The following is a 15,925-nucleotide window of genomic DNA, read 5'->3' as shown; positions in this document are numbered from 1 at the left end:
ATATCAACATGCAGAGAAAATGGTTTTCAGAAAATAACTAAACTTTAAATATCAAAGTGAAAGGGTTGCTGGATATTACTCTACGACGTTTATTTTAGTGGTAAATTCCATGGTTAACCTTTGAGAACGCAAGGCTCTTTACATACCAGCCACTCAAGGGCAGATAACATCTACACCACAGGGGCGTGTCACGCTTAGAAACAGCGTTAGAAAGACATAGGTATATAGACCCTACCCTAGCACTATATAAAAGGATATATAGTACTAGGGTAGGGTCTATATACCTATATGTCTTTCTAACGCTGTTTCTAAGCGTGACGCCCCTGTGATCTACACTGCTGAGGAGTAGCAAATGGAAACCTAGTTGGAAACCCTTGAGATTTGTTTAAGATTGCCGCCCGGCCTTTAAGCGCAGGGCTTAATTACCGGTATAACAATAATTACCAACGGGGAATTCTCGCCACGCCAATCGAATATGTTTTGTTCACATGACATCACACGTGATCGACCGGCTCATAACAGAAGTAATCTGGGTGAATCTAGTCGCCACATTAAAGGGACGCAACTCTGAGCAGTCAGTTGCAATGCCTTCAACAAACGTTTGAAAGGTTTATTTTTAAGATTGTGCAATCTTAAGATCAGTAAGTTACATGTCAGAAAATAAAAGTTTACACTCTGCTGGAAATGAGCATCTTGGACGTGACGTCAGGGACCATTCATAATTTATGGCCAGGGGTGTGATGGTTTCAACGAAGAAGCATGTACAATGTGAAAGACTATTCTAGTAATATCATGGCAGGGGACACCAACAATGGGTTTCACACATTGTACCTATGGGGGTAACTGAACCCAGGTTTTTGGCGTAACAAGCAAATCTGTACCATTACCATCGCCACATGAACAAACAAAACAAACACTATTAAATGTAATATTTATTTCGATATAACTATCATTTATACATCTTTCATGTATGAAAATTCTGTTAACAAAGAGCCAAACATACGCATTAGCCATGTAATGCACAAGACGTGACGACGTCGTACTGACTTCAGAGTACTGTATTCCGATGGCACATAAATAAACATGTCAGCATAAAATGAACTTGTGTACACCTGTATACAGACATACTGCAGATCAGTCTATAAAATTAACCATATTACAAACAGAATAAATAATTCAAGTAAAGAATTCAACTGAGTAAAAACACTTTGTAGGTCGAGATGGAGGGTAGAGATGGAGGGTAGAGATGGTACTTAATGATACTTATCAAAGTAGTATGTTCTGTTGTCTGGTAGGGAAGACTGGAAGCATCTGATTTAGACACAAACAAGCTCACAATCATGATTTTCATGACAAACCCCAAGCACTCCCTAAACAAATGATCTTCAAAATATACATCACAAACTAAAAGAATGACAGCATGAAATGTACAAGTTTTGAGCTTATGATTCCAGAGAGACAAGAGCAGTAATTCCACTGGTTGCTGCCAATGAAACTATCACTCCTGCCGACAGTTGGGGAGGGGAGATGATGAGGCTAGCTACTGCGGAATATTCTTACATCTGTACAATAATCTCCTCTAAAGCTCGGTCTTCTTAGATTTCTTGACTTTCTTTCCGTTTCTGTCGTATCCCTTGAGTGGGTTAGTAGATTCTTTTGCCAGATACTTGAGGAAGTCGTCAACCTCACGGCCTCCCTGAAACACCAAGTTGTATGTAAGTTACATCAGTGACAATGAGCTTCTGTGCCAACACACAAACAGTTGTAATGTAAGGCCTGGTATTCGAAACCACTGCATTGACTTACAGTCCTCGCAGCTCTGGGGCAATGTTCCATGATGTTGTCTTGGAATTCATGCTAATGTGCAAGGTAATTCTTCGGAAGCTAGATCATGTTATCATCAAGTGGATATATCAGACTCCCATCAGCACTTCGGATATCAACAGTATTTATCTGCCCCGTCTTGAAACACCATCATGTGGGTGACAGGATATCCCACTTGAGACAGACTGAACTGAAGTTTCCAGGTAATGTATCTCTACTTTAACAGGACAACTGCTCTGGACCCAGTCCTATCAGTCACAACAAAGCATGGTGTGGGAACAGAAGCCACGCCTTCATCTTTTTGGCAGCTGCATACAGGATATCTTGGAGTGAGGACTCAACGCTTGGGAGGGAAACAGACCAGGCTATTTACAAATGACATGAGTCATAACACTGGATAATTGAAAAGAGCTGACGTAGGTAGAAGACGACACAAGAATAAACATAGTCCTGTAGTCAATACAGGCTGTCATCTGCCAGAATGGGCCATAACCAGCCAAACCTGTGACTTCAAACAGAAAGAACCCCTGGGTCAAAGCTGGCCTAAACCAATGGTTGATGGTGTACGCACCATCATGAAGGCGATGACACCCACAGTGGAATTACAGACGTATGAACACCAAGAAGGTATGAATGAGTGATCAAGTGAGTTTAATGCCGCGTTCAGTAATATTCCAGCTACTGTAAACGTATTATATTTCGCGCAGGTTTTATTTTCGCGCAAAACATTTTAGAGCGAAAATTTATACACCGCGAATAAACCTGTCATTCATTCAGTCTAGCCACGCTCGCCCCTGAGTTGTTACCATAACACATCAAGTTTGAAGACAGAAATCTACGGGAATCTTAAAATGACGACTGATAGTAGCATAAAGAATCATACTTAACTGTCGCTATAATGGATTTCCCAAAACATAATTAAATAATGAGCCAAATCCCATCGCCGAATTAGCGAAAACAGCAAAGTGTGTTGTGGCCGCGATGGAAATTGGTCACATGACAGATGGTTTGATACAAAACAGATTACCATGAAACGACTCGGAAAGAAATAATACAGCAGTATTTTATTTATTCACTTTAAAATTTTATTTACCAGTACATCATGAAGCGAATAGTCACTTAACACTCAATCATCTCATTCACAACATCCCGGCTTGTTTGAAATCACAAAGAGCTTCATATACAGTAGAAGTTAATTCGTCAGATCGTCAGAATTCGGAACATAAGACTGATGTGTTTTTCATCTCTTCCGTGAGTAAACGGACTACTGTGTACTAGTATATCGCACAGATAGGGATTTCCTGTTAGTAAGTAATAAACGCCGCATGACAGGTTAAGCCACTCTGTTTTCACAGCTATCACTATTAGTGGCGGCCAAAGAGACAGCTGGCAGTTCCGGCAATTACTGATTGCGCGAATAATTGACCGCGCGATGTAGTCTAAACTGTCAATTCCGGGAAAATTGCACCACACGAAAATAAAAATACGTTTACAGTATATGGCGACGGTCTGTAAATATTAGAGTCTGGACCAGACAATCCAGTGATCAACAGCATGAGCATCCACCTACCCAATTGGGATACAATGACAAGTGTCAACCAAGTCAGCGAGCCTGACCACCTGATCCCGTAAGTCACCTCTAACGACGAGCATGGGTTACTGAAGACCAATTCTAGCACGGATCTACGCGGGTAGAATAAGGTATCAGAAAAGCAACTGCAAAGGTGGCAAAAAGATCACACATCAGCACTTCGAGTATCAACAGTGATTGTCTGCCCCGTCTTGAAACACCATCATCTGTGTGCAGCTGCCACCACTACCGTCACTCTTCAAGCTGATGTCACACCAATGGCATACTCACATTATATTTTTTGGGAGCACCCTTTGACTTCCTGGGTGCAAAGTATAGTGTTGGGAATCTGAAACCAATACAAACACATACAGTATTCTGTAGTATTTCACGCCTAGCATCAGTCTATAGGGTTTTGGTAGATGTCATTTCTGTTGTAGCTATGGTTAACTGTTTTAGACATTAACACCCTAGGCCCCTTCTGCTACCTACATCGCAACATAACCATCACTTGTTACTTCACGAGGTCTTCATGTCCCCAGCTGGGCTCCCCAGACATGAGCAATGGCCGTCACAATGTCAATCAATGCACCTTATTCATCTATCTCATGACAAGCTATTTCTACAGTCACTACATCTAATTTGGGGCAATACGGTCAGAAGCTGGAGATGAAGGGTAACATACCCAGAGACTTCATATGGTTTGGCTACATCATTTGCTGTAGCATCCATCTTGGCTATCGTGATCTCGGTTTCATCCTTGAGCTGAAACAAAGGCATCCATGTCAGGTCATAAAGTAAGGATGTTACTATACATACAGCACAACCTGGGTGAAGGAATGGTACTTGTATTGTTGAACCAGGTAATGAAACATTATCCTGACATACAAGTGCTGTTTAATTGACCCCATTAAGTTCATAACACATGCCATAACAGAAGTGAAAGAGAAATAAATCCTGACCTAACCTCTGCTGTCCTTCATTGAAACCAGACAAACCAATACACAACATCAGGCAGATTGTCAACATGTAATATTCCATACTTATCCCGACTCAAACTGATTGTCAACCTTAACCTGAGATACAGTAAAAACATTCTGTGTTATGTTACCCCAAAAAATGAAAAAACACCACACCCAAATTCACCTTTCCACTGTACATGTACACTCTCTCCATCTTTGCTGAATGGAATAGTTGGGTGAATGTTTTTGTGTTTTAATCCAAGCAATATTATCAAAATTATAAAACACTTTATAAATTATTTTTCAAAATCTGTTTTGGGGGAACATAAATAACACTACACGTTCCAATCTCTGGAAAAGGAAGAGACACAATAGTGTCAAAAGGAAAACAATGTAATTTTAAATTGTGACCCATTTCAGCTGGTCAGTAATCATACTGAAATTTAACCACTGCACTAACAGATGGCGTCGAACAGATCAAAGATATTGACTGGGTTTGTTACATTATAATGTGTTGGCTGACACAGCACAATCAGAAAGATTATCAGCAAAGCATTTCTGAATTACGTCCCATCTTGTATCATCATGTTAGCTGGTCAGTGAACATGCTTGTTGAAACACCATGCTCGAGACTAGATCAAAGGATCAAACGAGTAAATGAGACTGAAACAAAGGGTACGATACTATCCCATTATGTCATTACTGTGGTATCTGGCGAAGCCTTTACTTCAGGACATGGAAGTGATTTCAGTAATTTCAAGACCAATAAATAACCTGCAGTCTCCAGACCCAAGTTGTTCCAGAGACTATGTTGAAGGAAACAGTTTTCTTGCCAAAACACAAGGAAAGAATGTTCAGATAAAACATTCCAAATTCAGCTTTGAGAATACTTCTGGGAAACTGTTTCCATTCGAGATCCTGGGACAGACTATATGTCTGACAGACTATATGCCCTAAACTAGAATCAGGTGCTAAATAATCAAACTGCAAATTGTCAGTATCGTTGGCAAAACATTCTGCCTAATAAAACGTTACATACTGACACAGCACAATCAGAAAGATTATCAGCAAAGCATTTCTGAATTACGTCCCATCTTGTATCATCATGTTAGCTGGTCAGTGAACATGCTTGTTGAAACACCATGCTAGAGTGAGTGAGTTTAGTTTTACGCCACACTCAGCAATATTCCCGCTATATGGCGGCGCACCATGCTAGACACGAGGTCAAAAGAATCAAACGAGTAAAGGAGACTGAAACAACCAACTTGACAATCCAGGAATTTCAAGACCAATAAAGAGCCTACAGTCTCAATACCCAAGTTGTGTGAAGTATATAAGACTTCCAGAGACTCATATGTTGAAGGAAACAGTTTTCTTGCCAAAACACAATGAAAGAATGTTCACTTAAAATATTCCAAATTCAGCTTTGAGTTTGAGGAGACTTCTAGAAAACTCTTCCCATGAGAGATCCAGGGACAGACTGGGGTGAAACCTGCATCCTATATGCCTTAAACTAGAATCAGGGGCTAAATATTCAAACCGCATTCAATTAGGGCTGCAAATTATTTGCATGCATGTCTAAAGATGATTTCTGCCATGTCATAAGTTGGTACAATACAGATAATTAAAATACAGAATCAAGTGAAACACACACGACCTTGTGCTTGCACATTTATTCCAGCGTCATACACTGACTCCCTTATGGGGTGTTCTTTTCAACCTTCACATTGAACTACAAAGACAAATTGTCAGTATCGTTGGCAAAACATTCTGTCTAATAAAACACTACATGCTCACACAGCACAATCAGAAAGATTTTCAGCAAAGCATTTCTGAATTACGTCCCATCTTGTATCATCATGTTAGCTGGTCAATAAGCACACACAACATGCACTGAAGGAGCAGTCACTACCAATCACAAGTACAAGCACCAGGTTCCACTTACCGTTTCTGCTAATTCATCATATTTGGGGGCCAAACTCTTACAATGGCCGCACCAAGGAGCATAAAATTCAATGAGAACATCTTTTTCTTCGTTATTGACTATTTCATCAAAGTTCTTGGCCACAACAACCTAGAAAAAAAATCAGAGCATCATGAGACATGAGATGAGAAAGGCACTGACGGGGCAAGGTCTTCAAGGGACTCTGTCTTGCTTATCTGCCATGGGCCCTCCCATTGTGCATGTATTGTGCATGTAAACTACAATCGTGAGGTGCAGCTTGAGGCAGGAAGGCTGATTAACTGTAGATGCTAAACAACACTGATCCTCCAAATCAGAAGTTATGTGTCAGAAAGTGAACACAATATTTGTTCAGAAATCCAAAACAATTACCCAGTTGTCAAACTGCAATGGGGGGGAATACCAAACTGAACATCTACTTGGACTGATCCACTCATGAATCAAATGAGAGATGGACTCTTCCTGGAACAAGTTAAACACCGGGTTCAGTGTGTTATGGTTCCAGAGTCTGCCAGACAACAGTGTGTACCTTGACTGGTTCATCATTAGGTTCCGGGACAGGTTCTGACTTGAGGTATGGCTCCACCTTCCCATCCAGGACATCCCTCACAAACTGTTCAAATGTGTCCATGCTGAAACATGGACCATGACGCTTGTCACAATGTAGTGCAGATTTGGATACACGAAATTATCACCATAAACAACACTCATGTGGAAAGAAGAGGACATGGTCCAATACTGACAAGAATAAAAGAAATGAAGGCTTTTACCACCACCAACAGCAACTATAGTCCAGATTTGGCATATTTATTGAATAATAAACATGTTTGACAGGTCATCAAGCAAGTCCTTCACTGCACATGTGGACAACTGATACAAGATAAAAAACACACATTTGTCTTTTAATAATCAAAGTTCAAACATGTTGTGAGACTGGAAGTTAGAAACTGACAACCTCAAGATGCCCCAGTGTCAAGAAGTAGCACTGAAACATTGTGGCATAACCCTAAACAAGTTGCTGCCTGAACCACGCTGCACTACACACCTGAAGTCTCCCTCCATCCTGTATTTTTTATCTTTTGTATCTCTGGCACAGACGTATGGCTTGTCACCGGAGATATCGTCAATACCATTCTCGTTCAGCTCAAACTTCATTTCCTCCTTGTTGCTTATAGCAAAGTAGACAGCCTTGCCCTCTCCCTGGAGCTTCTTCCCAACCTTCATGACTCTTTTGGACAGAGAACACATGTCCACACAAATGTTACATGATAACATAATGAGAGAAAACACAGAGCGATGAGACAACACTGACGCCAGACGTTGTATCATCCCATATTTGGTGTGGGAGTGAGTTTAGTTTTATGCCGCACTCAGCAATATTCCAGCTATATGGCAGCAGTCTTAGATAATAGAATCTGGACCAGACAATCCAGTGATCAACAGCATGAGCATCTATCTACACAACTGGGATACGATGACATGTGTCAACCAAGTCAGCGAGCCTGACCACCCGATCCCGTTAGTCCCTTCTTACAACAAGTATGGGATACTGAAGATCTTCACACGTGTTATATTTGGGGGAAACATTCCAACAGACATATGCATGCACAGCTTACAGCTCTTCCCGGTCAATCTAATACACAGGATTCTCCAGCACTCACCTGTTCCTCCAGTAGTTTGTTCCCTTCATGTTCTTTTTATAGTCCACATCATAGTACGCCACAAACAAGGGAGTCTTGAACTTGCTGGCATTATCTTGTCCCCTCTGTGCACACAGGCCCAAGCTGAAACCAGATCACAGTTTTATATCTCCGCCACTGGGCTGGAATCAAGCAGAAATCTAATGATGGTAATCCTCACTGGCTTTAAGCTATCATTCGCTATCATTCTTAACTAGTTCTCAATTCATTTTACGCAAGTAGGAATATAGTCCGTCTTCAAGTAGTAAATAACATGTACAACAAGTCTTTAATTCAAAGAAAGAGGAACTGATCATTTGTAGATATATGACATATCTGCAAATAACATCAACACTAACAATGATATCTGGACATTTTACAAGAATGTATATTTCAGTTTGGGCCATGTCAGCAGCTGTGTTTCAGTGAACACTCTTACCTTGTATCCTCAACCCACTTCTTCACTTTGCTTTCCTTGACGTCCCCATCAAAGGCGACCTCATTGTCTTCAAATTTGCTCTGGAATTTTTTGGGTCTGAAGATAACAATTTCACTGAAAAAGAAAACATTGGTTAACATAAAGGCTATGAGCACAGCTACATGTGTTGTAATTATTTCACAAACAAGTAAATAACAAAACAATAGTCAATTTACATAACTGCAAAACAGCTAACATCTGAACATGCTGAAAAGTGAACAGAAACTAGTCAGAAGCAGAATGCTTCTTGGACATGCTGGTACTTCTCCCATCAATTCTCTCATCCACCGTATTGAATAAGCAGCACAAAGCTTCCCACTAAGATCTTTTTCATAACTTATCCCATTACTATAAACAGGGAGCTTACTCAGAGCGTTTGTATTTCCTTGCAACGTCTTTGCTGTAGGTGTGAGCAAATCGCAGTTCGCTGGACATTGCATCAGCTGTCTTCTTGAAGATCTGGGCTAACTCATCATCCTCAGACCCAAAGAAACCTAGATGTGAACAATATGGAACGTGGTAAAGAATTATGACAGCAGATTTGATTGGTAATAATCAAGTAACAAGCCATGACTGATTTATCAAATATACTGCCACCTAAAACAAGTGATTCTTTGGACAATTCATCAATAACAGGAAGTGCCTCAGTCCTATCATTCATGATCACAGAACATCAGATGAGTAAGGAAATGGCTCATCTAATCTCATCATTGGCATCAGTCCAAAAACTTGTTTGGATGTTCAAAATTGACAGAACCCTACACTCATGATGTGAGCTAAGCTTTGACTATATTCGAACACTGCACAGGCACCCTGCCAGCTGACTGGTGGGGGATGGGGCACCTGTATTGACTGGGCCTGACCCCCTCCAGTAACGTTTTGTTTGTCCCTGGACCAGAATACCAGAATACAACAGCAATGCAATTATCCCTATGCTCGTGAATCAATGACAGTGTGGGGATACAGGAATCTGAATGACAGTGTGGGGGTACAGGAATCTGAATGACAGTGTGGGGATACAGGAATCTGAATGACAGTGTGGGGATACAGGAATCTGAATGACAGTGTGGGGGTACAGGAATCTGAATGACAGTGTGGGGGTACAGGGATACAGTGTGGGGATACAGGAATCTGAATGACAGTGTGGGGGTACAGGAATCAGGAATCTGAATGTGAATGACAGTGTGGGGATACAGGAATCTGAATGAATGTACAGTGTGGGGATACAGGAATCTGAATGACAGTGTGGGGATACAGGAATCTGAATGACAGTGTGGGGATACAGGAATCTGAATGACAGTGTGGGGGTACAGGAATCTGAATGACAGTGTGGGGATACAGGAATCTGAATGACAGTGTGGGGATACAGGAATCTGAATGACAGTGTGGGGATACAGGAATCTGAATGACAGTGTGGGGATACAGGAATCTGAATGACAGTGTGGGGATACAGGAATCTGAATGACAGTGTGGGGATACAGGAATCTGTATGACAGTGTGGGGATACAGGAATCTGAATGACAGTGTGGGGATACAGGAATCTGAATGACAGTGTGGGGATACAGGAATCTGAATGACAGAATCTGAATGTGTGGGGATACAGGAATCTGAATGACAGTGTGGGGATACAGGAATCTGAATGACAGTGTGGGGATACAGGAATCTGAATGACAGTGTGGGGATACAGGAATCTGAATGACAGTGAATGACAGTGTGGGGGTACAGGAATCTGAATACAGGAATCTGATGGATACACATACAGGTGAATGGGGATACAGGAATCTGAATGACAGTGTGGGGATACAGGAATCTGAATGACAGTGTGGGGATACAGGAATCTGAATGACAGTGTGGGGATACAGGAATCTGAATGACAGTGTGGGGATACAGGAATCAGTGTGGGGAGTACAGGAATCTGAATGACAGTGTGGGGATACAGGAATCTGAATGACATTGTTTTCTTCATGTGTCATTACACCAGTGCAGCCCTTTCAACATAAACAGTGTCATGTACTGGGCCAAAACAAAATGGTGACTTTCTATCTGAAACAAACCCGACATGACGTCTTAGAAGTTGACTCATTGTATTCCTACCTATGATTATTATGTAATTGGACCATAAACTAAGCTGACAATAGCATTCAGTTGTGCACACCTTCTACCATGATATACCAGTGATTTGTAATAAAATACCACACTGACTATACAGGGACAACACAGTTAACCAGCTTCATTCTGTACAGATTTGGTAATACGCTATTTACAATGACAGTTGCCAGATGTGATCGTGTTTGCTTTAGGAAAAACCATTCATGGTATGTGTACTGTACACTAACTCTACAGAAAGAACATTCATGGTATGTGTACTGTACACTAACTCTATAGAAAGAACATTCATGGTATGTGTACTGTACACTAACTCTATAGAAAGAACATTCATGGTATGTGTACTGTACACTAACTCTATAGAAAGAACATTCATGGTATGTGTACTGTACACTAACTCTATAGAAAGAACATTCATGGTATGTACTGTACACTGACTCTATAGAAAGAACATTCATGGTATGTGTACTCCTGCACGTACACTGACTCTATAGAAAGAACATTCATGGTATGTGTACTGTACACTAACTCTATAGAAAGAACATTCATGGTATGTGCTACTGTACACTGACTCTATAGAAAGAACATTCATGGTATGTGTACTGTACACTGACTCTATAGAAAGAACATTCATGGTATGTGTACCTGTACACTGACTCTATAGAAAGAACATTCATGGTATGTGTACTGTACACTAACTCTATAGAAAGAACATTCATGGTATGTGTACTGTACACTAACTCTATAGAAAGAACATTCATGGTATGTGTACTGTACACTGACTCTACAGAAAGAACATTCATGGTATGTGTACTGTACACTGACTCTACAGAAAGAACATTCATGGTATGTGTACTGTACACTGACTCTACAGAAAGAACATGAGCAATATACAAATGACAAATGGTACATGGATGCAAGTTATCAGCAGCTGGAAGATCCTTTAGGACATAACTTTCTATATCATTTAATGCAAGATAAACTATGTTATGAAAACTGCCTGTTACAACAGTGATCAAGCTGCCTTACCCACAACGCCATATTCATCCACGCTGAGGAACTTCTTCAAATCCTCTTCTGTTTCACAATTTTTAGAGGAAGGACCAGCCTTGGATTTCATCAACTTGACGATACCACCTGAGGAATATACCATATATCAGATGTGGGGATGGGGACGTTTTATGGTCAACAAGAGCTGTGACGATATATAATAAAATAGTATCGATAATCGTGATACTTTATCTGACAATAAATATATCAATACTTTTTTCATATCGTGATATGTATCGTTGATCTTAAAGTAGTGAATTTTCACTAGAAATTGACGGTTATGTCGAAATTTACACTGTTGCTTGCTATCAAAATATACGTTTTGAAAGAAAATAACTAAAGATAGCATATCGTGATATGCATTGAATCGTTCCAAGATATCGTGATACGTATCGTATCTGTCAATTTCTGCATCGTCACACCTCTACAGTCGACTTCTGCATCGTCACACCTCTACAGTCGACTTCTGCATCGTCACACCTCTACAGTCGACTTCTGCATCGTCACACCTCTACAGTCGACTTCTGCATCGTCACACCTCTACAGTCGACTTCTGCATCGTCACACCTCTACAGTCGACTTCTGCATCGTCACACCTCTACAGTCGACTTCTGCATCGTCACACCTCTACAGTCGACTTCTGCATCGCCACACCTCTACAGTCAGCTTCTGCATCGCCACACCTCTACAGTCAGCTTCTGCATCGTCACACCTCTACAGTCAACTTCTGCATCGTCACACCTCTACAGTCAACTTCTGCATCGTCACACCTCTACAGTCAACTTCTGCATCGTCACACCTCTACAGTCGACTTCTGCATCGTCACACCTCTACAGTCAACTTCTGCATCTGCATCACACCTCTACAGTCACTTCTTGCCACATCGTCCACACCTCTACAGTCGACTTCTGCATCGTCACACCTCTACAGTCGACTTCTGCATCGTCACACCTCTACAGTCAACTAAGATCAGTCCTCTCTGCATGATCAACAACAGTTTCACAGACAGAAACACATACTGTGTCACCAGTACAAACACATACTGTGTCACCAGTACAAACACATACTGTGTCACCAGTACAAACACATACTGTCTAATTGACAACAGTACAAACACACACCTAGGGTCACTGGTCTTGTTACGAATCACTCGCGAATTCGGTGAATCGAACTGTATCCATTCCATGAATTCAGTCTATTATTCATGGGCATTTAAAAGAACATTTACAAATACTTTGTTAAGGGAGTGTTGTTACTTTCAACTAGACCTTTGTTTATCAAAGTGAGACACGATAATGGGATATATCTAAGCCACGTAGCGAATGCAACTCCAAGGGGCACATCAGGTAAGAATGAAACCACTGATTGTCATGGTTATTCAACAATGAGCTCAGCATGTCAGTCACACACATTCTATACAATCTGTTCCTGAACAAGAGATAACGGTCAAATAGATCAGTTGAGACCAACCTGCCTCTCGGGGACCATTGTATTCTTCAGCAAATTCCCCATTCCTGAAGATCTTGAGCGTAGGGTAGCCAGACACTCCATACTTGCTACACGCCTCAGTGTTGGCAGTGCAATCAACCTGGAAACAGAAGTAAAGTCTCCATGTTCAAAATACTACAACTAAACAATTACATTGGTAACAACCAGCCTCTACAGCTAAGTCAATTCATTGTAGGACTTGATGGTGTCATACACAGGCCAACTAAACAATTACATTGGTAACAACCAGCCTCTACAGCTAAGTCAATTCATTGTAGGACTTGATGGTGTCATACACAGGCCAACTAAACAATTACATTGGTAACAACCAGCCTCTACAGCCAAGTCAATTCATTGTAGGACTTGATGGTGTCATACACAGGCCAACTAAACAATTACATTGGTAACAACCAGCCTCTACAGCTAAGTCAATTCATTGTAGGACTTGATGGTGTCATACACAGGCCAACTAAACAATTACATTGGTAACAACCAGCCCCTACAGCCAAGTCAATTCATTGTAGGACTTGACGGTGTCAGACACAGGCCTACTTCCATGGATTCAGTAAAGTATACCTCAGGTATTTTGTTTTACATAAATATTTACAGTGTACAACTGCGTAAACAGCAGGAGGTGAGAATTAGAGACGAGTGTTGTCCAGTAGGCTAATACTTCTCGATCACTGGCTTCAACTGAGCAGCATGGATATGTTTGACTTATTTGAATGAATTCATTTACGAGTATTCAATCCCGCGGATTACCTTGGCCAAAGCAACAGGAGGGTCATTTGACTTCAGAGTTGTTGCAGCCTTTTCATATTCTGGGGCAAGCTTTTTACAATGGCCACACCTGCAAGTAGAAATCAATGTGAAGTACAGACAGTGAGTGAGTGAGTTTAGTTTCATCCGACCATCCGATCCAATTAGTCGCTGCTTATGACAAGCATGGGTTACTGAAGGCCAATATTCTAACCCGGACCTTCACAGGTTGTGAAGTACAGCTAACTCATGTCAACCAATCTGTACCAAAGTACACCATCTAATCCTGTTAACACACCAACTGGTAGGAAGGTTATGTATTGTGTGTTGCACTGTATGCAAAGTAGGGCCATTACAGTTTGCTATCATATTCTTTGAATCGAACTCTGTTTCTTCTTGAATACAATGATATTTCTGATCACTAGAATTTAATATTCATGAATTATTTTCACTGGAACACGTTTTCTAAACTTAGGGGGTTATTTATGCAAACGCAACATGCAAAATGGATTATACCCTTGCTAGTTAATAAGCTCATATTTTATTTGACAGAAATGTCACTTGCTCATGTTGTGATAAATTAACCGTCAAAATGGTGAAAAGATGTGAAATAAGTTATTGCATTAATGTTTTACTGAATAATAGACGACACCATCTGATGACTTGTTATAATATTCGTTACCCAACTTCATTCACCTAATGGTAAATTCGTTGCAGCCCAAGTGCAAATATGTATGAATATGTATGGTGAAAATAATGAACGGTCAAGGTTGTTACCAATTTCTGATGAGGCAATAGCAGTACTTTCAACGTCACACTATAGAGACCAATCAATTCTAGAGGACCTGTGTTTTAATTTAGTATGTCAGTACATTGAAAATGAACCATTATCAATATCAAAGAGGTAAATATCAACACCTGAAACAATATCTGATATTTCAAAATATCACTTTGATGTTAATGATACTATTGAAGCTTTTGACAATATCCAGACCAAATGTATTTACAAAAACTGTCATCACAAATATCTGGAGGTCCCTTGTAACAGCAACCATTGACCAAGGAATCCATTGTTAAACTAATAAGCACACCAGCTCTTCAAGAACAATTATCGTTTATTACTATGTACAAATTGATTCACATTTCACATCAAGTTTATTTCAGCTGGACATGTTGAACATCGGGAACATTCACTATCTCTGATAAACTGGAACCCTGTTCTGAACGTCGTATTTAGTCAGTCAAAATTTCAGATAACGAAAATGATGAAGACAACACCCTTCTATGTAAACGCTACATTTATAACCACCTACTCGCTGCTGAAGACTCTTGGACCCTCATGTCCATATCTTTAACAGAAATAATATTTAAAACTGATCAGATTATTTACCCCCCAAGTTAAGTCTCAAAGTTTCAATTTAGCTACCAGTATGTTAAGATATAGATGAACTCTGTTTGCCATTACTGTGATTAAGTAATAATTCATTTGTAACAGCAGATATTTTCTGCTTTTTGCAGATAAGTTTACCAAAAGCAGAAACTTAATATGTATCATGTATCTTCTGTGTAACTTGATGTGTTTCCAAGCCCATGTTCCAGAGAGGTAGTCATGCTTCCCCTGTATGCTATGAATAAACTTCATTCTTAATGCACGCTGGCACAACAAAGTGTGCGTTTCTTATCGTCCTGCTACTAATAGTAAATGTAATGTATGTGAATGTCAAATTATAAAGAGTTTCGTAACAGAACAAAATGAAGACGGTTAAACTATTTAAGAGCCTCTATGCTATCAGACATCAAAACTTACCATGGTGCAAAGAACTCGACTAGGATCAATTCATGTTGCGCAGCTTTAGAGGCAAAGTCGGAATCTGTAAATTCGAGGACGTCGCTGGCACAAGCGACGGCGACAAAAGCAAGAGCTGCGACCAGAATCTTCATCTTGTCTTCGATGAGAATCTAGTTTCTAATGAATTTCACACACCTTTACCCTGCAACGTGCCTATGGAAGTGACCTAACGTGGACCCGGCTTGTGCGTTGTCGGA

The 15,925-nt window shown here is 40.5% G+C and overlaps 1 protein-coding gene across 1 annotated transcript; it reads right to left on the bottom strand.

Moving 5' to 3' along the window:
• Positions 1-917: 917 nt before the first annotated feature.
• Positions 918-15,925, bottom strand: LOC124288917 (protein disulfide-isomerase A3-like). Its single transcript, XM_046725509.1, has 13 exons — positions 15,687-15,925; positions 13,883-13,970; positions 13,103-13,220; positions 11,612-11,719; positions 8,844-8,970; positions 8,438-8,551; positions 7,981-8,103; positions 7,365-7,547; positions 6,849-6,951; positions 6,302-6,430; positions 4,080-4,159; positions 3,686-3,743; positions 918-1,696 (listed from the first exon to the last, which is right to left on the bottom strand). Exons 1-13 carry the CDS (start codon positions 15,818-15,820, stop codon positions 1,580-1,582), a joined length of 1,482 nt encoding a protein of 493 aa, XP_046581465.1. The 5' UTR covers positions 15,821-15,925; the 3' UTR covers positions 918-1,579.

The sequence above is a fragment of the Haliotis rubra genome, unplaced genomic scaffold (assembly GCF_003918875.1).
Source record: "Haliotis rubra isolate DU_JTF1 unplaced genomic scaffold, ASM391887v1 Scf43, whole genome shotgun sequence".
Taxonomy (NCBI): domain Eukaryota; kingdom Metazoa; phylum Mollusca; class Gastropoda; order Lepetellida; family Haliotidae; genus Haliotis; species Haliotis rubra.
The sequence above is the reverse complement of the archived record's forward strand: the minus strand, read 5'-3'. Positions and strand labels throughout refer to the sequence as shown.